Source organism: Falco cherrug, chromosome 8 (assembly GCF_023634085.1).
Source record: "Falco cherrug isolate bFalChe1 chromosome 8, bFalChe1.pri, whole genome shotgun sequence".
NCBI classification, from domain to species: domain Eukaryota; kingdom Metazoa; phylum Chordata; class Aves; order Falconiformes; family Falconidae; genus Falco; species Falco cherrug.
This window is the reverse complement of record NC_073704.1, coordinates 61,936,768-61,961,000: the sequence shown is the minus strand read 5'-3', so window position 1 is coordinate 61,961,000 and position 24,233 is coordinate 61,936,768. Positions and strand designations below refer to the sequence as shown.

Genomic DNA, 24,233 nt, shown 5'->3' with positions numbered 1-24,233 from the left:
TTTGTACTACCTAATTTTTTTTTTTTTGTACCGGATAAATTTTTTGGTAACATAAATTTTTTGGGGGAGCGTGTAATTTCTTTTTTGTAATGCAAATTTTTTTTTAATTATTTTTTTTCATCCCATGTAATTTTTTTTTCTTTGGTACGTTGTAGTTTTTTTACATGAATTACATAAACTTAATTAATTATGCTAATCACATAAATTGGCTCTTTTCCCCTAAGCCCCCTCCCAGTGAAGAGTCCCAATGGCCGGGTCCAAGCTGCCGCACATGGCGGGCTGGGTGCAGGGCCCCTGGGTGCCCCGGCGGCGTTTGCCTGGTGCTACCGGGCTGCAGCGCAGGGTCTGTGCTGGGGCACAGCTGGCATCTCCCGCCGCCTCGGCTTCGTTTTCACGGTCCCCATGTGCTGCAGGGCTGACTTGGGACGGGGCCTTTGCAACCTGCTCCTAAACAGAACGCTGCCCTTGCCGCGCTGCGGGGCTGCGTCATTCGCACTCTCCCTACTTCCATTAAAAACTCCTACCGTCTCATTTCAAGGGCCGGTGGTGCCTCATCAGCACCGGCGAGGCCTCGGGGAGGCAACTGCAACATCCCCAAAACCCACTGAGAGCATCTCTGCTGCCAGCTGGAGGAACCAGCTGTGCGCTGCCTCCTGTTCGTAGGCCTGGGCTTTGCTAGCTCGCCCACCCCCCCCCGATTTTTTGTAAATTAGCGATTTCATCTGGTGCCAGATAAAATAATACTCTTCAAGGCAGCTGTTGGCAGCGGCAATTTTGTATATGCTTGGAAAAAGAAGAATGTCAGAAATTCATGCCTGCAACTGCGATTGGAGCAACAACAAATTGGGTATTTCCATTCCTGCGAGTCCAAAGTTGGGTTTGAAGCGTAAAAAGCCTAAATTAATTCAGTTTGGGACCTGTAAGACCCATCGCTTGGACTGGGTGTATCCAACTGAATGCAAGCGGTGGGAGCGATGCGGTTTGATTTACACAGTGCAGGGTTTTTTTTGTTCCTTAATACTGGTGAAAATGTTGCTCCGGCATCTTAGAGCCTTGCTGGAGTCGCATTAATTGCGTTAATTCCTGCTCTGCTCGGGCTCACAGCCCCATCTGGTGGCACTGGCTCCTGCCTGTCTCCAGCGGAGCTGCCAGTGCCGACTGGCAAAGGCACCAGTTTCCCTGAGCTGCTGAACGGGCGGTGGGTGCTCCTGAACCCCCGGTGTCTGGGTGAAGCTCTGGAGCAAAATTGCTCGTCCCCTGTCTGGAAGCCCTCGCAAAGCTGCTCTAGCTGCTGATGGAAAGCCTGAAGCGATCTGGCTTCTGCCCTGCTGGGGAGAAAGGTGCTTCCCGTTCCAGCACTGCGTTTCTGATAGGAGTTTGAGACCCATCTGTCAGAAAGGGTCATCTCTGCAATCACTCATTCCTTAGTCTCTGCTTTTAGTAAAAATATCAAACAGCTTCCAAACACCTCATAGAACTTTCCTCCGGGTCTGGCCCAGGCCCCGTGAATGAGTCAGGTACTGATTCAAATATTTAAGCTCACGGTGTGCTGTTACATCCCTGCTTGTGCTCCCCGTGGCTCCAGAAGGACTCCTGCTTCAAGGAAGACCTGTTTAAATGCAGGGGCTTTGCAGAATCGAGTGCTTATACCAGTAACATGTAACTTCTCGTAATGGTGTCTGTATTGTCAATTTTTTTTCTCTTCATTGTTAGTTAAAAAGCTCATTGCTTATAGAACTCCACAGTGCTATCTTTAAATCCATTCCTGCTTGCTTAGGACTAGTAAAATACAGGCTAGGTAGGATGCAGTCTCCTGGTTTACTTCTGTCTTTTGAAATAGGTATTTCCCAATATCCCTTTTAGCCTTATAATGGTACATTTGGCATATAATGTAAATAATCCTTTATATGAGTGGTATATTTGAAAATTAATTCAAGCGTTAGAGCATCTGGGTAATTCGGATGAACGAGGGATGGGTGCAGGTATGCTGGCGTCCCTTCCCATTCCCGTGGAAGAGCGTTTAGCCAAACTTAATTGACCAAACAGAAATGGTGGGTTTTGTCTGTTTTGAGTTAAGCTGGTCTGTGAAATTATAAACAGTAAGAAACTGTACAGTGAATTTTCCACCTCCTTACCTTTCTACAGTCCGTAACCACAATTTCATCGTGTGGTTTTCTTACTGTTGTACAAAAGACAACCTCTGCCTCACTCGTGTCATGTTTTTCTTTTCTTCCCTGAATAGTCTTCTCAGTCTCACTGGCTGACGACAGAGGAGAGGAGCCAAGTTTTACTTGATCTCAAAGCTTCGGGCTGGTCTGAGTTAGGTGAAAGAGATGCCATCTACAAAGAGTTCAATTTCAAAAATTTTAATCAGGTAATTATTATTATATACTACTTGTAATATAAAGGAAATGTAATTGCTTTGATTTCCATACGGTCCTGATGGGAAAGTATTTATATTCAGAAATTTGGGAGTATTCTTGTGGCGCCAAACCTTCTTGGGTTTGCCTCGACGCATTGCTCTCTGATTCTGATCTCATTAGGTAGAGTGAATTAATTCCATTTTGTAGTTATTAAGTAAATTTGGTCTAATATTACAATTTCTTGATTATCATATTAGGGTCAAGGTCAGGGTCAGGACTATGGCACTAGACAAATAATATCCGACCCTGATTTTTTAATTATTTTTTTTTTCATTACTAGCACTTGCAAGTGAATGCTAATATGTAACTGGTTCATTTCTGTCAGGAAAGAACTTGAGAAAAATGGGTAGATATAAGAACAGACGCTTTTGGCAAATAAGTTGGGGAAAACATGATACGTTTCACCTTCTAAGCAGGAAGACAGTTCTAGTGTATTCCGGAATGAATCACAGGAGCTGATCTCGCAGTGTCTTCGGCACAGCACACTGCTGGTTGGACCTTGTTGGGTTTTTCTTTGGAGTCGGGGTCCTGAGCCACATCTCAAACTGGCAGGAATGCGTCTTAGGCATCAGTTAGAAACTTGCTTTGAAAACATTGAATTTATCTGGAGATCTGTGGTCAGCTACATTCCCCTAAAAAAATCGCGTTCTGAAGAATCATGACATTGCTTTGAAAAAAGTCACGTTGCGAGAGCCTGCATTTCCGTTTGGTTTTATTTCTGAAGGAGGGGTGAGCGCTTTCTTGGGTGGGAGAGGAAAGCCAAGGTTTTGTTCGGGCAGTGACTCTTGCTGAGCTGGTTCTTTTCCTCGCTGCAGGAGGGACGTGGCGAGCTCCAGGCTTTGGGAAGCCACAGGTTTGTTGGTGTGTTTAGGGGCCCAGAGCTGTGCTGTGAGCCGTTTATTTACATGGCTATGCCTAAACCCAGACCAAGATTTTTTTTCGTAAATTGCAGGGACTTAGACAAACAACAATTTGTAACACTGATGCATTTTTTTTTGTTGTCATGGTAAGGAAAGCTCAGGCAGTAGACAAGGTGGGTGAGGTGCTCCCAGCCCCTCTGCGCTGGGTGAAAGTGGAAGAGAAAACAACTGCAGGAAAATCCAGCTCACAAGCAGGATGGTGCTGGCGCAGGGAGCATGTCCAGAGCCCCCAGTATATTTTTTCCTGGATTGCACTTCAAACCTGAACGTTAATACAGACCAAATTGAACTGTATCAGACAGTTCAGAGGGCAGCGAAGGAGGGAAGCCCGTGAGAGGGAGCTCATATGAAACCCTGGGGAGATGTGCAGGCAGCTTGCAGCTGGAGCAACCAGTGGAGACCACCTTTGACACCAATGAGATAGAAGTAACCCTTGAAGTTGAGCTTTTCAGCCTTTGCACTCTGAACATTCATGAAATAGTGTCTCTGACAGGGCATGGTCAGGCTTTGTTGGTTCAGCACAACTAGAAATGACTTTTCCCCCACACACCCTGAGTTAAGTCAGAAGTGGTTTTACACACTGAAATAAATAAGTCAGTTTGATCAGATGGACTTGGGCAGTGTGCCAACAGACAGGTCAAGAGACAAATCACTGTGCTGCACCCGCAGATATCTAGAAAACCCATTGCTTTGGCAAATATTTACAAAGTTGCGGTGTTTTGACTGTGTAGATCTATTTTACAGCATAGGTAGATATCAGCATCTTCCCAGTCTGAAGACTGATGAAGCACATACCGATACAGAAAGTTGAGTATGTTTAAATATGCTCATTAATAAATGATGAAGTATGCATAGTACGTGTTGCCTTAGAAAGGGTACTCAAAAAAAATTGACACTTGAATTATTTGGGAGATATTGGTACGAACGTTTTCACTCTTGCTTGCCCTTTGTGGATGTCGGGTAAGGCAGAAATGAGAGCAGAGGGCAGGCGTTGGCTGCAGAGCTGAACTTTCTGCACCCAGGCGGGAGAACAAGCTGGGCGGGTGGGTTGGATCCTCTGGGCAGCTCTGGCTGGGTCGGGGTTGTAGGTGAATATCTGAAGGCAGAATCTCACCTGCTGACTTGTATGAACTAGCTGTCGTGGCCCCCATTTGCAGTTACAGGCAGAGGCCGTTCCTGTGTAGTCCAAAGGATTTGATATGCAGGTCCCGAGAGTATTAGATCCCGAGCTGGTATTAGAGAGCAAGTATTTGCCTTTCAATAAGTTGGAGCTGAAAGTAAATTAACATTATGCATGTATGCTTATCGATGGTTATGTTTATAGCAACTATTAGTAAATACTGTGTTTATTATGACCTAGGGAACAAATGACAAAAGTGGAGCTATGCCTGCATTGTACTTTGGGAGAATTTAATCCTGCAATGAAAAAACCTGAACTTGTAGGTACAGCTTCTTTCATTTCACATAATAAATATTCTGTTTACAATATTTAAAGTGCAAGTATTTAGTAAAAGTCAAAGGACTGAGAAATATGATTTCCTCAGATTACTGCTGCCCTTTCACAGATGGTGTAAAATCAGGTGTGTAAAAAAAATAAATAGTTGAGCTGACATGAAAGGTATTTCAGATTTATGCTTTGCAGATGATATTGGTGTGATTAATGTATTCATTGCTTTTTTTTTTTATTGCTTCTCGCAGATAATGTTCATGATGCATGGAAAATTCTGTGGCTTTAAAATCTATGCCAGGTTTACAAAGTCTGTGTATGTCAACAGATGTTAAGAATATAAACACAACTTTTATTATAAAGTCGTGCAAATGTGTAGACATGAGCTTGGTTTATGTATATTATTTTCAGCATGAGAATGAAATGAAACTTCTGTGAAACAAGAGTTATTTAGATTCCTGAAGCTTTCAGACTGAGATTAGCTCGGTTAAAAGCGATCAGCCGTGGGCTGCCTTTGTAAGGCTGACAAGCTAATGACAATTCTGGCTCATGGAATTAGTTTGTAACCCACAACTTGAAAGTGCTGGTGCTGTTTGTTAGTCTGAAGATACGTTTTCATGAAAATGGGCTTTGGAGGCACAGTTCTCTGAACTGCAAACCAGCCGAGGGTCCCGGCTGGAAGTCCTGTGCTAGATGCGTTGCTGTAGCTGCCCACCACACACCAGTCCTGGTGTACTGAACTGGGTGGCATTGGTGCTGGGCGGTGGCTGCTGCTCCGTGTTCCCATTGTTCTTTAGTGTAAGACAGGCTTCTGCTGGGTGGGTGTTCTGAATCTTGTATGAAATATAAAATACACCAGTGGTGGGGGAAGAAATGCAAATGCAACAGGGTTGTAGAGCACCGTGTCTAGAAAAGCTGTGCTGATCGCAATGTTGCAGCTGTTCCTCCTTATACCTTGCAGCCGCCGCATCTTGTTGCCACTGTTGAAGAGCAGAGGCAGCAGTGAGTTAAAATCAGAGTCTTTTACCTCCAGGACCCTCGCTTGGGTGCACTCGCTCAGGAGCCCCATGGTTGAGTTGCTTTTCCACGTGCTCGGTAGAAACCTTGGGTTGTGAGCAAGGTCGGGGGGAGCGGGTGGGTTCGCACCACTCCATGGCAAGTCTCGAGCCCTGCCACGCGTCTGGGTGCCGGTGAGCCTCCGTAAACCTCGCGGCCACGTCAGGGAGCTTCTTCAGGGGCTCTTTCCCTGTCTGCAGGGAAGAGCCGAGTGGCTAGCGAGGCTTTCAGGCTGCTGTGTAGCATCAAGAAGGCACGCTCTTGTCCATTCCTATCTTTGCGCTACTGAAACAAAATTTTATCTTTCAGCTGTGGAGCGAGCCCTCTGCTTCCAGTCTGCCCAAACAAAATTCAGGATCTGGATAGAAGGTTAATTTACACCTCCAGATCATGTCGGTAACTTCTCCCAGTTATCATTTTGCAAATTCAGAAAAGAAGCAGCAGAAACGTCGGGACTAATGTTGAAAGTTGGTCATTGAGCAATTGAGGGAGGGGAGGGTTGCCAAGGACCTCAGTGTCCTGGCCTTTATCTCAGGAATTTCGTGGGATTTTCTCAGCGTTTTGGGTCAGTATGCCTCAGGAGGGGTGATCCTGCAAAGGGGCCAGACCTGGCTTAAAAATCTGAATTTCCCCCAGATTCATCTTCAGCCCGGTCCTGGGCTGGGCAGGCAGCTGCGAAGGGCTCTGAGCGTGGGGTGCTGAGCGCTCCCCTTGGGCCCCGTACCCAACTGCTCATTTGCACCAAATTGGCAGGACCATCTTAACTCGGAGACTTCCATGTCTCTTGTCAAAACTGGTTGGATTTGACCAGAGGGTTTAAGGGGCAACTGCCTGTATGATTGCATTTCCTTAGGTAATCATGCAAAGGCAGAAAATGCAGTTAGGAAATTACAAAGGTGGGCAAGTTTGCTGATGGTCAGGTTCAGCATTTACAGCTGCTTTCTTTCATAGGGTAAGTTTTTAATTAAGGTTGTTTTTTTAAAAAAAAAATCATATAGGAAGTCTCCATAAGACCTCTAACGTCATTTTATAAAATGACAGGAAATCAAATGCTCTAAGAGTTTTAAAAGCTATTTTAAATCCATTCTGTGTTTTGGGGCTACAGGACACAGGCGAAAGATGAGCCTGAGCGGAGGGGACAGTAAGGAAGTGCTTTGGAGGATGGTGTGTGGCGAGAGTAGAAGCATGTGTGTTTCGTTGCAGTTGTGGAGTCTCGGTTTTTGAGAACTTCCTTAAAATGGTGCAAAAAAATCTAGAAATATTAAATAAATTGTTATTCTCACTTTACATTTCATTTCCAAATTTGCTAGCTCTCTTCATATGCAATGCTCTATTGATATGCGATAAATACTCTTTATTTGTTTTGATGGTGGTACTTGGTGCCAGTCCCGGTAATGTAATCTGCATCCACGCTTCCTTTTTCTACTCCTGGCACGTTGCTTTGTCTTCTGCGTTGATCAAAGATTGGAAAATTTGTTTTTATATATGAAGGCAGTGTATTTCATTGCCACTTGATGTACTTAATCTTTTGGCTGTTTGGCTGAAATATGTCCACGCCTTTTACGTATTGAAAACATAATATCCTTTAACCTACAATCTGCAGAGTTAAAATGAATTTTATGTTAAATATTCGGTTGTGGACCACATCTCCAGCTTTTTATATGCCACAGCGGTCTTGTGGTTTTTTCTTCTCCATTGTCTGATAGTGAGGTCATTTTCAGTCCTCTGAGAAATTTTATTCCCAGCCAGATGCGGGCCATATATTAAAAGTAGCACCTGTGGCTAATATCACAGCAGCTTACCATAAATTTACATGGTAACTAGGATTATATCTGTCAAGACTGTTAAAAAATGTCTAGATTTAATTTGATTTCCAGTATTGAAGGAGCTCTCCAACATTTTGCTTCATAACTGTATTTTAAAAGTTAAAATCACTCCATTGTTAAGTTTTATAGCACTCCCAGTGCCCATTAAGTTGATTTGTTAAATAGGGGTCAGAATAAAGCAAGTTGGCTACAGGAGGATCGGAAACCAACCCATTTGTGACAAATTTAGTCCTCGCGTGTGAATCTTCTCAGAGCCCAGGGACTGATTGGATTCAGGTGCAGCTTATGTCAGTTGTGTTTAACCTCAAAGCCTGAGCAGCCTCAGCCCCGACTGTCACTTGTGCTAATCAAAAGACGAACCTGTTTGCTTTCGTTTGGGGGGGAATTGCTATTTTTCGTGTAGGATCGGTCTCCTTGCTCTTCCTGCTAGAGTTGTGCATTGGATTGCCCATGGAATGAAAATAAATTATTTTTTATCCGCCTAGGTAGGTGCTGGTTTTCATATAGCCCTTCCTAAACCGCTTCGTTTTCCATTATCCTTTGAGTCCTCTCCCATATGCTGTGATTTGTGCACCTGCAAAGTTATGAAAGTATTTCTGTTGCTTATGTTGTTCACTAACTTCCCTGCGTTTATGAATACAATAACTGATTTGCAATAAATCAGAATTATTTATGAGAGGATTTATAAAGTTGATAAAATACTTGTATCTGAAAATAATGAATTTCTAGCATATCTGCCTGTTGATATTTTCCTTTATTAGAAACTGATACTGAAGTTTTCGGGACTGGCAGAGGTTAAACTGCAGGCTGAAACGGAGTGAATGAACCAGCTCAAGTGTCTCCGAGCGGAGCACAGTAAAAATATACGATTCCTGGATGGTCACACCTTCCTTCAGTTTATTCCTGTGATTGACTGAGTCAATAATGCTCTCGCCTCTGAGTCGGCAGGTCAGGGCGCAGCTGCGGGACCTGGCCATGGCTCCCCTGCCTGCCCCGCTGCCGGGCACTGCCCGCGGGAGGCACGGAGCCCGCAGCTGGGCAGGGTGGGAGGAGAAGTTCTGGGGAGGTGGCTTGTTTGAAGGCTCACGGGTTTCCTTCCCTGGCCGAGGAGGAGGAGGGGGAGGAGGAGATGACACTGGTGCCCTGCTCAGCAGGTCCTGTGGCCAGTGATGCTTCCAGTTAACTGGCAGCCAGCAGTAGGAAATTTTGCAAAGCTAGGCAGTCCGCAGTGGTGGAGATACAGAACTGGGTTGTGTCTAGGCAGAAATTAAACCCTCAGTGCTGGGAGTTGGGAAATAACGGATTTATTTTCTTCTCATGGCCAGCATGGCTAGCAGGGTACACACCCATATGCAAAGTCAGCCTGTGCTGCAGAATATTTTCAGACCAGTGCTTTGCACTTGGTGACTTTTTATTGGTTTAAGTAGTGTTGGTTTAGTGCATCGGCAGCCTCTTACATCCTTTCAAGCCCTTCACAATTAGCCTTTCCTCACAGGTGTGGGAACCATCGTTTTCAATCTCTTCGCTACAACTTCACGGCTCTAATGCGTATGAGAAATTTGTGCCTGATAAAAGTCAGGCAGGTGGTGGGCAGCGATGGCCCCCCTTCATACCACGGGCTGTCTCATCTCCTCTTCGGGCAGGGGCTGTGTGTACAGACCCCGCCACCCTCGCATCCCTTCTGCCTGTGGCAGGTACTGTTGCAGTACCAGTGTCACCATTACAGTATCATGGCACTACCACCAGTATCAGGCCAGTGATTAATCACAACATTAATCATATTTAAATACAATTAATCATGTTTCAGTTGAAGACTCAGAATGGGCATGTGTCCTTCATCTCCTTCATCATGCAAGATGTCCCATCCCAGGTGTCCAAGAAGTTGCATCAATTTAATTTTTCTTGTGACTTAACTGTGATTAGGGATGCTCGTTTTCTCGGTGAGCTAGGTCATATTTCTCCTTAGAATAAACCATTATTTTATTGTTTAGAATTACTGGGGGTGCTGGCATTTCTAATTGCTGTTTTCCCCACTGAGTAGACCTGTTGTATCTCCATTTAAGCAGGCCACTGCTTAAATCTGCCCAGCTGACCTTTGGGCAGCTCTCCAGTTGGCTCTAATACAGATGCTTTCCTTAAAAGATGGATTTATTATCACTCAAGTAAAAATTATTACAGCATTTGCCTTAACGCTTGTTGCATGCATTGATCTGAAAGCGCAAAAGAAGTTGTTTGTCAAAATGCCTTTTGGATTTCACAAGCTGTCTTGTAGATTTGGAGTAGAAGAATTGTTTCCCCTTTTTTCCAGCCCCACAAATTGGTCATTCATTCTGTTTGGGTTACAACGTTTGTTCTGTTTATCAGCCACGCGGGCAGGGCTGCCCCACATGCGTAACCAAAAGGAGCAACTGTGAGCAGGTCAGTAGCTGCAGTTTGGGCTTTTTCCTCATTAAAACACCTTTGGAAAATGAATGGAAAATTCAGTGGGTTTGAATTCAGTTGGAGACCACTGTTTGGAAAAATGCAAGTGAGACTGATGCTGCCTGAGCTAAAGAGGATGGTCACTCACAATCCTTTCTTTACTTTTTTGGTTAAGGAAACCTGGTGTCTTGCAACTCTTTATACATTAATTTTATATTTTTTTTATGGGGGTGCTGGAAAGATGCTCATTAAATGCAAACAGCACATCTCTCTGTCTTGGTTGTTTAACTTTTTGCATCCCCTTGCTTCTGGAGTAATGCCCAACTACATTCCCAAACCATAAATTGCCTTTTACACCAGCAGCTCTCGCTTTCTGGTACTCTCGCGAAGGAGAGACACGCTTTGGGATATTATTTTCTGCAGCTGTAATTAAAAATGGACTCTGGCTGGCAGAATAAACTAAAATAAAACTACAACGCCCCTATTTAAAAATTAACCATTACTCACCAAAAGCACATCAAACCCACTTAGCGGACATCCGTTAATCCCGCGGTGAGCCGTTTCAGGCTTTAATGCACACTGTTTTACACGTTAAGGGTTTTGAAGTCGCGGGCCAGTGCTGACCTTTCGCATCTGCTCCTCTCGCAGTAGGAATCTCCGCTCGCTGCTCCCCGTCAGGGCGGATTAACGTGACGAAGTGCAGCGCTTCTGCTGGCTGCAGTTTCGGGTTTTGATCAGAATTATTTCTTTCACAAACAATCACGTTTGGCTAAAACGTTACATCTGCTCTGGAAAGCCACTGGCAGGGCCACAGCTTATCAGGGTGAGGTGAGTGTAATTTTTTTTTATTCCTTTTTTATAAAGCTACAGACCTGCTTCGTGCAGGGGGGTTTGGGGAGAGCTTCCCTTCTTCCTCTTCTCCTTGCCCTTTCCTTCCTTTAATTTTGTCGGGCTGAGATGAAAAGTTGCTTTGGACAAACATAAAGCTGGCTGTGATGTCTTGGAGGGTTTTGGTGGGGAACACACCGGTGAGTGGGGAGCCCCGTCCTGAGTCAGCCCCGCGCTGTGGGTTTGTTTTATCGCTAAGGGTGCTTTGCAGGAAAATGTTTTTTATTCCTAGGGGAAGGTCCTGATTTCATGTTCTAGTGTGATTTTCCTCGTGCTGTGATGAAAACAACAGGAGGCAGTTAAACCTGTGTCTGTGTGTGACCAAGGTGCCCCTGGTTGGGAGAATCTTTATTCCATGATACAGTGGGTGGGTGCTTGTGGGAAGCAAAACTACTGTTAGCTGTGCAGGTCCAGGACGTTGGGTTTACGACCGTGTCTTGTAATGCCCAATCTAATGAAAAAAACAGAGTTGTACAAAGGGATTCCCTTTGTGGTGTGCTCGTACGAATTTCTAAAAGAAATTGGATGTTCACTGGAGGACTCAGAATTAGTATTTGTCTCCCCTCATGAGCCCGTCTCTCTGTTTCCAGATGTGCCGATGTACAAACGGTGTGGGTTGCCCAGAAGAACCCTTGTGTCTTAGAAAAGAGCAGCCAACCAAAAAACCATGGAACCTCTTAAAATATTGCACATCAGATGTACCATGCCACTTCCAGGCATGTGCTTGGAGCACATGGAGGTGTCTGAAGGCAGTTGGAAACCTTGAGTGTAGGTTGTCTATCTAAATTATTGGCAGTTAATTGAGTCTCATTCTTAATAACGTAACTTAACTTGGCTGCCTTTGTCCATTTCTCTGCCACCTGCTCCAGCCGTTCTAAATATCAGAGTCAGGAGATGAAGCACAGGTCCAGGTGACCTGCAGATCCCATCGGGAGCGGTGGGCATGGCAAACCAGGCAAGGTACCCGGCTGCTTGGAGGTTGAAGGATGCCCCGAAGAGAAACGTGTTGTCTGGGAAGATGCTTGTTCTCTCCTACTCTTTGGGTTTTTTTGAAGGATCTGTCACTTCTAGACTTGAAATGTCTGTCTGCAAAATCACATTGAGGTTTTATAGTGCAATATAAATCAAAAGCCTGCAGGTGCTGGCCCAGGTGAGCCTCCTGCTGAGTTCACTGCCCCCGTGTATCATATACTCCCTTCTACTCTAAGAGTTGTCCCAACGTGAAGACGCATTCTAACAACACAGTAGGACGCTTTCAGCAGCTGGGTTGAGTGAAATGATTCCCTGACTGGATCTGCAGTGAATGTTCCTTAATTTGCTTTATTTCACAGCTTCAGGTCTTTTTCGATTCTGGCTTAGCCAAGAGGGTCTTTCCAAGTGCCTCACACCTCCATTGTGATTTCTTTGTTGCATGTTTCAATTGCAGACCTTGTCTTTAAAAAAAAAAAACCCAAAACCCAAAGAAGCTGACAGTGGGTAGGATAGTGGGAGATGAAATGGTCTTGAGACCAACCCCTTCTCTTCATCCATCATAAAGCGATGCCTTTCTTATCACTCTTTGATGTTTTCTTAGCATCATAAATGGCAGAGATTTAGAGGATTATCAGAGGCAGGGTACGATTGCCCTCGGATACTCAGCAGAGAAGATCTTGGATATTAAACTGGTAGAATCTGTAATCTTGGCCAAAAGAGCAAGGATAATTTTGTCTGAGCGCTCCCTGTGTTATCAGCAACATGTATGGCATGTGAACTTCACTTTCATGTTTGCAGAATGAAATCATTCCTTCGTGTATGAGTAAAAAGAAACATCGGGGAAGACGGTAGAGTTTTGTTCTGCTGTGGCCAGCTCCGTCCCATCCAGAACGTGGCGCGATGGGATAAGGAACTTCCCTGTTCTTCTACGCTGCACCTGAGCTCTGCAGAAGCCAGAGGGTTCGAGCACCTTTCTGAAGTGGAGTATTCGCTTAAATTAATTCTTCAGTGGTCTGTTTTACAGTAGCATCATGTCATGGGCCGGCACCGTGTGGTCGAGGATGGGTCAGGCAGAGGCACGAAGCGGGTTGGCTGCGGAGCGCCTTAGCGGGGGGCTCGGGTGCCTGAATTCCAAAGGTTGGGACTGGGGACTAGCGGCACCTTGTTACTAGTTTATTTTTATAGTGGTTTGTGTGATGGCTTTATTACAGTACAGCCAGGGGTTTGATTTGCTGGGCCAAACATTTGCTTTAACAAGTAAAATTATCATTGTTCTTTCAGTTGCACAGCCAAGAGAGTTTATTATTTTAAGTGGCTGATTGCTTTAGCAGGTGCTCAGTTAATGGGGCTTCGCTGTATTATTTAATGTTTTTAGGTAGGGTGCAAAAAGCTCATTTTAAAAAGTCATGTTTCTTGAAGTAGCTTTTTTATTTGGTGCAAACCTCCTAAGTGCAACCTTTATATTCCATTTTTGAGCACAAAGCACACCAAAATGGCTTGGGAGGTGGAGAGCCACATTAAGCTGATGGTGTGGCTGGAGGATTTCTTCCATGTTCTAGTTCAGTCCCGAAACCTGGGATGACTTCCCCTCTTTTTCTCGAAAATCTAATTATAGAGCTACATTATTTCAATAAATAAAATCATATTTATGAGTGTATGTTTACCTAGTGCTAAGAAACTGGAACCAGGGGAGGAAAAAAAAAAGGCATTTCTTTTTAATATTTCTATATGAAGTTATATATCACAAATACCATGCGACCTCGTTGCAGGTTTCCTTGGGATTTAGGATGTCTTCTTATTTTGCAGTAGTCTTTATGGCACCTATAATTATTTTTATCTACCTATAAGCAAATTAATGTATTTTGTGATACGGTTGTATTGACCCAGTAGAGCCTAGGCTTGAAACTTTTACCGTTCCCAGAAAGAAGTTTTTATGCTGCCTTCAGATATCTCCATGTTCTCTCACTTGTACTCCATCGAGTCTATAAATCTTTTTGGTGGGATAGGCGATTAATTTTGGTGTGAAGTCTGTTCATTGAATCACCGAGAATATTATCTGCTTTCTGTTCATGAAATCCAGGTGCAATCACTTACTGTAATAAAAATGAGAATAGGAAAAATGATCCTCGGCACCGAGGCTGCTGGAAAAGTCAAGATGTGACAAGGAAGAAGGTAATAGATGGAAAGTTTTGTATCATATTATCACCAATAAAAGAAAAAGAGGTCTAAATTCAGCAGTTATGAAAATGTTGATACAAATAGGCTTAGAAAAGGTAAAGGTGAGGTTTGTTGTGCGGGTTGCACGCGAGGGCATCTCACGCACCTGGCGAGCACGAGGGGACGAGGCAGGCAAAGCGCGGAGAAGGCTCGAGGAGCAGGTCGGTGCTCTCTGCCGTCCTCGTGGGCCCTTGGCTTGCATTGATCCATGTTCCTTGGCCTTCACAGAAAATTTGCATTTGTTTTTCAGGCCAGTTGAATCACAAACGGGGCACATGACACTTGCACCTGCTTTATGGCAAAGCAATGTCACAGCTTAGGTCACTGCTGAGCTTAGAAGGTGAAGCCTGCGACTCAGACCCCTTTTGGGGAGCTGCATCTTGAGCATCATCAGGACCATGTCGCTTCTCGTGCCACACCTGGTCTAGATTGCACCAAGTGAGTGTAAACTTCCCTTGCCTGCAAGCGGCTTGGGCTTTTCCTGGGACAGCATTCCTGAAATTGCCTTCTGTCATCTCCCGCGGCTCTTGACATTGTACCGGTACCTGTGTGAGAAACATCCCTGTTGAGGAAAGGCCATGCCTCCGAGCTCCGCTTCCCTTTGCCTCCATTTATTCTTCATGTTCTTCAAATTGGTAAATCATATGACAATAAACAGAAATACCCTCAGTGAAGAGGGAAGGGGAAACTGTTGTTTATCTGGTCAGGTGGTTTAGATTAGCAGTGATGCTGGTCTGTATTATGTTACTTTAAATCATAGTGTCCCAACAGGACATAAATTATGAAGATTGTTACAGTATGTTTCATCCAATGTAAGATCAACAAATTGGAATAATTTTTTTAATAGGAAAATCAGTGCTTTGGCAAGGTTATTGTTGAAGAATTTAATTTAACTTGAGCTTTGCTTGCATTATTTCTTAATATATAAAAACTATTTGCATAATGTATGAAGTATAAACATTTTTAGAATCAAAGGCAAGAATGCCTTTTCCAAGATTACATAGAGTGGCAAACTACTTAGAACAGATCAGTGTTTGTGCTTTTGCTGTCAAAAATGTTTGATATAGAGCTGGCGAGCTAGTTTCTTCACCGACATAATTGTAAACAAGTGTTGGGAGACAGAAACAGAAACGGCGTTCTTTGTAGAACATGGTGTAAAGGTTTTCACATACGCCGCTGCAGATCTAACATGGAGAGTAATGTTTACAGCCACGATACAACTATAAATAGGTAACTTTTTTTAGAGTGCAAAGCAGCATTTCACTTTTGTATAAATGATGTGTGCGGATAAGTATGGGGGATGCCAGCAGTCAGCTCTGGATTTTAAAAGAACATTGTAAACGCAGAAAAGCATGAACAATTGAGTTGGAAATTGTGGTTGTGGGGTTTTTTAGAGTTTCACATTCTGTTCTGAAGACAGAAACAGCATCTCAGTGTGTCTATAGTATTCCTCTTCCATCCTTTCCCTTTATCAGTGACCGTCAAGAGTCAGGAGTCCTGCTTACCGCAGTCTCCAGTGATGCTTAGGGAAGAGGAGGGTTGGCTGCATTTGCAGTATTTTGCTGCTCCAGCTAATAAAGAGGAGGAAACCACATCTCTGACCGTGGTTTGTTAGGTGTTCACCGTCGGACCCTGCTGCCTGCCCGTGCCTGGGTGGGTCACCGGGTGAGGGAGCAGGGAGGTGCAGGCACGACGCCTGAGCCGGCTGCTCCATGGCTTATGCCCTCGCACCGGGGAGGTGGGGACGGGAGAAGCTGCGCTTGGCTCTGCACTGGGGCATCCTTTAGTTGCGTTCTTCATGACTGTCTGGCTGCTCTTGGAATGGTACTAAAAAGGAGAAGAGCAGTGGGGAAGCATCACCCTGATTTATGTCATGGATGGATCCAGGCAGAGCCAGAAAAAAAAAAAAAAAAAACAACAGAAGAGGAAAATATCTAATGCCAGGTGGAGCCAGCATCCCTGGGGATGGCTCAGGCAGGCTGATGATGCCGACAGGGAGGAATCCCAAAACAGGCACGTGGGTTCGAGAATGATACCTGTCCTGCTGTGCTGCCATCACCTCCCTAAGTGCTCGCTGCATTCCTCTTTTTTTGTGTTTTAACCACGTTGTCACTTTCCGATGAAGAATGTGACCTTGTGAGATGATTTTTGAACGTTTATAAGGTAAAAGTCTTTCTTAATGGCATAAATAGAATTTAAGTAAAACAAACCCTGCATTTCGCTTGAGAGCACAAGAGGAAATACCATGACGGCCCTGGTGACGTAACTTGCCATAGCTCGACATTAAAGAGCTTTTTCCTTTTATCCGCTGGCCCGTAGCTCAGTTAGGTAGCTCCGTCAGCTGGAGATGGGAAAGCTTCTGCAGTCTGGAAGTGAACCTTAATGATTTGAGTTTATTATTGTTATAAGTGTCAAGCTGCTCAGGAGAACACATGCTGGATATGGGCATTTTTTGCTCGGGTGAATGGAAAGCAAATGCGTGAGGCATAGTCCTCTCTTGCCTTGCAGGACAATGGCACTAGAACTGGTTTTATTTGTTCGTTTCCCGCTGATAAATGATACAGATGCAGCTTGGGTGGGTGGGGAAGGGAAGACAGGTAGCCCTCACGCTGCAGAAGGTCAAGGTTAATGCTACCTCCAGTGTTATAATGACAGATGGGAGGCAGAATCCTTAACGTGCTTGTGACGAGCATATGGTTTCCTTGGCTGGGTGTCCGAAGGATTTAAGAAGGCTGGGTACATACTTCACAGCATACGCATTTTAAAACAAATAAATAAAAAGTGCGTGTGGTCATATTGTTAGGCCTTTCAGCTGTTTTTCTCGACTATCTCCGCTTTCGAGTCAAGTCCTGTCAGCTGCTGTGCTGTGGAGATGCACTGGGGCAATCCATCACGGGGGACGCACGGGTGGTGATGTACGAGCACCACACAGCGACCTGCGTCGCTTTGATGTCTAACTCATCAAGATAATGTTGGCAAGCATTGTGCAAAAGCAGCATGTTTAAAAAGTATTAAGATGAATTGATTCCTTGCTTAAGAAGTGTGAAAGGAAGAATAATAGCAGATTAGCTGCAGGATCCCGCGGTTCTCCCGGAGCCATGCGGCGTTGCGCAGTGCCGAGGGGTGGATGGAATTTCATCTCTCCTCCCGCTTCTGACAGCGGTGTCTGGCCCTGGTTTTCCCATTCTCAGGCAACAAAAGTCACATTAAGTCTTATTTTTTGATAGCATACTTTGTCGTTTTCACAAGCAGTTTGGCCAGTCCTGAAACATTATGCGATAGCTGAATTTATTTTAAAGTTTGGTTTGTTGGGGTTTTGTTTTCCTTTATTAGGTTAACTTGTTCTTCTGAGAGTAGCCCTGATTTTTATCTCATAAAGACACGCTATGGCTGCTAGTATTTAAAAAATCTAGTTTTACAAGTGATGTTTTGACTGAAACACCATTAGTTTTCAGTTCTTTCACGATCTTAAAAGACATGAAGGGAAGGGACATACCGGGGCACCCAAGGCATCCCCTTGTCTGTGCAGGATTGTTTCACTCCTTGCTGCTTCTGCTGCTCTCCATGGCTCGTGGCAGGTCACGCGGGTGATGCTGTCAGAGTACCCTCTGTGTCTGGATGTTATTTTAGCTCAAACGTACTAAAAGAATCAGGTTGAAAATGTCTGCCTAATATGCCTGTTACAGAAATATCAGAATACTTCATAATATTAATACATCAAAGCCTCTTTAAATACTTCTTTATGGCTTTTGGAAAATACACAAATCCTTTCTTTCTCCTCTCCTCTTTTTAAAGGGAAAATCTGAAAAAGGTCTTGTTAGTGGCCGAGGGGCTGCAGATCTCTGTTATTAATATAGTGAAAGTCAAGACTGTGTTGGGTCTTTGTCATGAGTAGGGTACTTGTCCCACTTTCATCAAGAAATGTGTGATGGTCTGATAAACTCTGCCCACCAATGCAGTCTTGACAATGATCTTGCACTGCAGACTGCATAATAATTTTCATTATTTTTAATTAAAGTTGAAGAAGTGCAGACTCCTGCTCAAATTAAGGTTGGTTGTGTTGCCGGAATGCGGTAATTACTTTAATTGATCACAAGATAGTTTCCTTGATCACCAATTAGACCAAATTACCGATCAAGTTTCAAGACGTGAAGAAATGTCCAAACTGATTTTATGTAATAGTGTTTTCATATCTAATCAAACCTGAATATCTTTTCCTTCCAGAGCCAATTGTATTTTCCCAAAGAAGGGTTATGGCTCTACAAATACAAAGGTGATTCATAAACAATAGCGTTCCAATTCGTTTAATTAGCAAAGGAAGTATTTAGGGCCTTAATGGAGATTGCTTTGGTGAAATTGCTCGGTAGAACCATAGCTCATTTTCTTAGTGGGACATACTTTTTGTGTATAATTAAAATAAACAAAATGGCAAGAGGTAAGTTGCTTTGGGTAACGTGCACCGAGGGAGCAGGTCTCCGAGCAGAGCAGGGCACGCAGGAAGGCGGGCATGCCTCGCAGGCGCGCGGGCTTCGTCCTTCGCTGCGCCACCGCATTGCCCTGGCCGGGCAGTCGTGGCCAGCTGGAGCAACGAGCAGCAGGACCTGTCCTGGGGAGGGTCCCGTGCGCCAGAGTGAATTCCTTTTCACGGCTCAGACAGCCCCAAATCGAGCACTCCTCGGGAAGATGAACAGTTTTAAGACCAACGTCCGTTTTATCTAGCTGGAGACTTGTTACTGCCTTCAGGGGAAGTGGGTGATTTGGTGGTCCACCGGTCACAGAGGATTTGGTGGTCCACTGGTCACAGAGGATTTGTCACCACAAAGCGTGAAGGAGGGTCTGCAGGACAGACGATTCAGTAGCCTGGTTTGCGGCCGCAGTTGCTCTGCCTGCCTTCCGTTGGAGCGGTGATTATTGCCACAGAGTCGATGAATTGTGTTTGTGGAGCGTGCCCTGGTGGGTGAGTTCCTGGGACGGACAGGCGCTGGTAGGGCGTACATGAACCTGGTAGGGGGGTTTATAAATCTAATTCTTTTTCTTTCCCATCCTGTTTATTTGTAGAAAGGCAATCCAGCTGTAGATGCATTGCTGTTATAAACTTTTGGGGACCTTTCTGTGTCTAGGTTGCTCTGTTGGAAATAGCATTCCTATGAAGCCCATGGACGCTCTAAAAGCATTTAAATCAAAAATCATTCAGCACGATTAATGCAGAAGTTTTCCAAATCATTGCTAACATCTAGTGCACAACTTGCAGCTTTCTGCTTCAAAGCATGCTGCTGAAACATTTGCAAATTTTTAAAAGTAATTGTTCACTCAAAGTAAAACTAAACCGAGCGAGAGCTTCAAGGGAAGTTAGATTTTCCCGAATTTTGGAATGCTCTTGGGTCAAAGAAAAAAGCTTTTTAATTGCTGACAGTTTGGTGATTTCCAAATGACAAACCTCATTGGAATGATTTTCTCTGATTATAACGTTTGCATTCATTTGACTGGCAAAGCGACTAACAAAGTCATACTTCATCCAGGCACCGATTCTTTTTTTACTTAAAGGTTTTTGTAATTTGTGAGAGGAAAAAAGACTTGAAACTATTATCAACCATTATATGTTATTCATTGACCACATGTTTGTTTGAAATGGCCATCGCTTGGTGGAATGCGGGCTATGTGCATTCTCTTCCATAAATTAGCACTGAAAAACTACCTAAATCAGGTAGGGTTTTGCTGAGCTGCTTGTATTATAATACAAACCAGACTACAGCGTGGATGTTACTTTAGCTTTGCATGTTAATTCAGGTCCTGAACCCCGATGGATGGAGCTCGGTACGAACAAAGCCCGCCGACCGAGAGGCATCCTGCTCACGCACCAAGGCCCTTCGGGCCCCGCTGCGTAATTGCATTCTTGATTTACATGGACATTCTAATTTTCTTTATAATGCAACGATTTGCTCCTAAGTATTTTGGCAAGGGCCTGCTATTATTTTCTTCTTGAGCCCGTGATAAAACCTGCGTCCTGGGGGAGCATGTCGTGCAGAATATAGGGGCAGAGGACTGGGAAACCTATTTTAACTCATTTTAAGGGAAAATATTTTCTCATAAAGCAGAGGGGCAAACCCACCCGCCGCCTTTCTCCCTCCAGTAAAATAGACAGCAAAATAGTTACATGAAAGGATATGTTTCTGGAAGTGGTATCAGTAATACTGTGGCACGATGCTTAATTAGAAATGGCATGTTTCTAAGATGCAGTAAGGGATGAGGGGTTTGGGATGGATGTTTAAACTCACTGTTGGATGCCAAAGGTAAAACCACTGCTCTCATACAACGGCTTTGAATCCCGGAGCAGGTAACGTCGAGCAGAGTGATTTACTGGGGTCTGAAGGGGATGGTTTCAGCAATCCCAGGCAGCGCATTGGTGGCGTGAGAAGGTGAAATGCTCCTTGAACACCTGCAAACCCGAGGTGCAGCTATCTAGAGCATCTCTCGGAGCTGTTGAGATTTTGGAGTGAATCCTGCAGATCCGCTGCCAGTCAAGGCAGGTGAAGGAGTATTTTCCTCTTTGCTCTTTCTCTCCTTAGGCTTTTGGATTTATGACGCGTGTTGCCCTACAAGCAGAGAAGCTGAATCACCACCCAGAATGGTTCAATGTCTACAGCAAGGTAACGTGGTCACCAGCCCTAGGTACAGGCACGGCAAGCTAAGGGGGCCAGACCTCTGGCCCATGCTCTCTGCCTTTTTTTGTGGTTTATGTTCAAGATAAGGGAATGGAAAGAGGTGGTGTCTTTATAAAGAGGTTTGAGATTTTTAAAGAGATGCTGAGGTGTTTGTAGCCGTGAGGAATCGAGAATCAAGCTCTTTGCGAGGGCTACCAGCTGCATGGTTTGGACCTGTCACTTCACCTCTCTGGCTGAGATCTAAAAATAAAATAGGAGCCTTTAAGCTCTTACTTAACCAACTTGAATAAATTACTGTCTTTAAACTTTCTGTGCAGCGAGTCCAGAGCCCAGGGGTGTAGGGTGGCAGACCGCTGATGTGTAAGTACCTAAATGGGAGCCCAGCAGTCTCAATTTAGGTTTGATTTTTTAAAAAATTGTAGGCCTCTATGTCTCAACATAGCAGCTTATAAAATTTGTTTATAATATTACCTGACTGGTGGTGGTCTTGTATTTACAAGGGTTACAAGGTATACTGCAGCCCACAAATGAAAGGTGCTCTCTGAAAGGGGGAATTACTGCTCTCCCTTTATTTTTATTTTTTGATACTTCTCATTGCATTGTATCGAGGTGTGTGGTTTAGCATTTGGTGAGTATGCAGCGGTATCACTAAAAACATACTGAAAGGACGTGCGAAGAAGCAGCCTGCGGCTGGAACCACCAGCAGGACATCCCCACCTCTCCCCAGCAGAGGCATCCCAGCGCTGGCTCCTCCTCATCAGCCCTTCAGCTCACCCTCTTTAAGGGGACATTAAACGCACCAGACAAAGTCCTGATCACCTACTCTTCACTATTTTTGTGGCTTTCCAGAATCGTCAGAATTTATCTTTTCTTTCGTCTTCTCTCTTTCCAAAACCTCAAAGGCGAGACAAAGTAACGCCCAACTTGTCATCTGGCTTAGTCTAAACAAACCCGTGCAGGCAGCTGCGTCATAGCAAAATGCACCGGTCCATTTGTTTTTCTTTTTGAAATTAATCTGCATCAAGCTTAACAATTTTTTTCACCTTCAGGGTACTGTTTTTTAACAAAACGCCTGAGCTCCTGCCTCGGCTGTTGGCAGCTTGGTCACTGGCCCAGGTTCTTCATGAAACTGATCCGTGGAATTTGAATGTAAAGAATGAGTTACTTAATCGGACACCTCTTCTTGGATGAAACCTGAGAACGCAAAGCCTGTTTTATTCTGCGAAGGGGCTCGCTTTGGTTAGACTTTAGGGCCTGTTAAGCCCCCTCACCTACAACATATTTAGGTTTAAATGAGCATTTACATGAGCGGTGAGTGTCCAGCTCGCTGGGAGCACCATGTAAAACCAGTTCACCTTAGAGACATGCAGCGTTCCCAAGGAATTGTTGCTCAGCCTAAGTGGCGGATGTCAGAATGGCTTTGTAACCCCTTTCTTTTCCTTTTTGACAGGTTCAGATAACTCTGATTTCCCATGACTGCGGTGGGCTGACCAAGAGAGATGTGAAGCTGGCTAAATTTATTGACAAAGCTGCTGCCTCAGTGTAACCAAGATGTAAAGCTCTTTAATACAGTGTCCACCAATATTTTGATTTAAATGGTATCCCTCATTCCTTGTAAGCCTGATTTCACAACCCCCTAAGACATTTTGTAAATAGAATGGCTTAGCTTTGTTGGCCTTTAAGACCTCTGTCTTGAGACCCCTGTGGATGTTCCTGCCTGTCTTTTGCCATCGCTGGCTTCACGTGAGGATGGAGCAGATAAACCAGTAGCAACTAAGTTCTGAACAGTCCTTTTCCAGCAACTAAAACAAGCTGGAATGAAAGCAGGAGCCCGCCCGCACGTGTTGGTGTTCCCCAAGCCCCTGGGAGCCGAGGCTGGTGGCAGCCACCACGGGACCCTGCCCTGTGCCCAGCCGCTTCCCTCCTATAGATTTGTACATCTCTGCACTTCAGGCAGCGTAAGGGCAGGCAGGCTGGGACTGTCCCCTCTGCCAGTGACCGGTGGCCAGCGCAGGGGATGCTGGTGAGAGCAGTGCAAGCTGCTGCTGCTGTTGCCTTGGGGTTGCAGCTCACCTCACGGTTACAGCTTTGCTTTTGGGGTTTTTTCTGTGCTTGTCCGACGGCTCTTTGAGTGTGTCTGTCCTTTTGGCACCCACAGCCCAGCCGCTACAGCCAGCTAAGTGTTGCAGCATGCTTGAGAACCCTTCTCCATCAGAGATGCAGGACTGGATCCCACAGTTGCTGAAAACTTGAGCTCTGGTCTGGCAAATACAAAACATACTCAGTGAGCTCCCGGCCCTCATATCATTAAACAAAGCACGAGCTTAAGTGCTTGGCTGGGCTGGGCCAGTGCTCAGCACCTTGCAGGACTGAGCCATTGTTTGTGTTGTAACGCTGCCGTACCTGCGGGATCGGGGGGTAGCACCGCCGGGAGCTGCCGGTGGTGGAGGAAGCGGCATTAGCAGGATTCTTGCTAAGCTGGGTTCGGCTGAAGGTATGCTCACCCTTTTTTTTTTTTTTTTTTGTTGTTGTTGTTGTTGTTGTTGTAGCTACAATTACTCATTGCAAACATTGTTCCAAGAACTGCATATCCCACCGACGAGGTTTAAAGTAATTTCTTCCCTGGTTTCAAAGTCTTTGTTTTTTATCCTATGATCCTCACCGAGACTGATTTCCACTGCCGGCAGGGAGATTTCAACCTGCTGAAGGCTCACAGCAGGGCCTCTTCTGTGCAGTCCCGCTGTGAGTGTCCCCAGCGTGCTCCGGCATGCCCTGCCAGCAGCTCTGGGTGCGGAGCTCCAGGAGATTGACACCTCCGAAATGCCGGAGTGCATTGCTGGAGTGACACCAGCGGCACAGCCACCAGCCACCCAGAAGTGAGATACATGAGTGCCAAAATCTATATTGGGTGTATGTGCGAGGTGTGTGGTCTGTCAGATATTTGGGATGCAGAATGCCACTAGCTGCCGTGCAAGTATCCGTGTCGATAAAATAAGAAAGGTATTTTTTGTTAATCCTTAGCAAGTGCACTGTCAGGTGCTAATTGGTCGCAGGAAGGAAGATGTAAGGTGTTGGGGTTTATTGTCGGTAACCCTGCTTGGGATATCAAGTTAATACCTAGAAAGACCCAAATTCAGGCTGCGTGCTCCAGTGTGCTTTGCTTACAAGTGCATTTCCCCAGCGAAGCGGCAGATTTCTCTGATACGGTGTGAAAGTGGTCACTGTTGTGAGGAATGACTAAAACTAATAAATAACCGGGCTGTGACGTCTCCTGTTACTGGTGGGGAAGTGAAAGGGGCTTCACCCACAGTTTTGACTTCTCTAATCAAGTGTGAAAACTCTGTTGTTAGAAATTGACAGATAATGTGTGCACTTCAAATAAAACAAACAAATTCCTCCTT

General features: G+C 44.9%; 2 protein-coding genes across 10 annotated transcripts in view; both read left to right on the top strand.

The window, feature by feature from the left end:
• Window positions 1-22,428, top strand: part of TXNDC15 (thioredoxin domain containing 15) — a 27,406-nt gene extending 4,978 nt beyond the window's left edge. The window contains exons 6-12 of one of the 7 annotated variants that reach the window (XR_008733413.1): window positions 2,243-2,374; window positions 9,981-10,090; window positions 10,742-10,921; window positions 12,752-14,125; window positions 14,421-14,805; window positions 20,737-20,817; window positions 22,283-22,428. The gene's annotated coding sequence lies outside the window, so the exon portion shown is untranslated. Of the gene's footprint in view, window positions 1-2,242; window positions 2,375-9,980; window positions 10,922-12,751; window positions 14,126-14,420; window positions 14,806-20,736; window positions 20,818-22,282 lie in introns of all 7 variants that reach the window. The other 6 variants (XR_008733416.1, XR_008733415.1, XR_008733414.1 and 3 more) reach the window with 6 other exon arrangements.
• The window catches only part of PCBD2 (pterin-4 alpha-carbinolamine dehydratase 2), a 24,492-nt gene extending 259 nt beyond the window's left edge, over window positions 1-24,233 (top strand). Inside the window, exons 1-4 of one of the 3 annotated variants that reach the window (XM_055717540.1) lie at window positions 2,246-2,374; window positions 4,704-4,782; window positions 20,737-20,817; window positions 22,283-24,233. In XM_055717540.1, the coding sequence (XP_055573515.1) occupies window positions 2,334-2,374; window positions 4,704-4,782; window positions 20,737-20,817; window positions 22,283-22,378 (297 nt within the window). In that variant the 5' untranslated portion in view covers window positions 2,246-2,333 and the 3' untranslated portion in view covers window positions 22,379-24,233. Of the gene's footprint in view, window positions 1-2,242; window positions 2,375-4,703; window positions 4,783-14,670; window positions 14,806-20,736; window positions 20,818-22,282 lie in introns of those variants that run through there. The other 2 variants (XM_027807302.2, XM_055717541.1) reach the window with 2 other exon arrangements.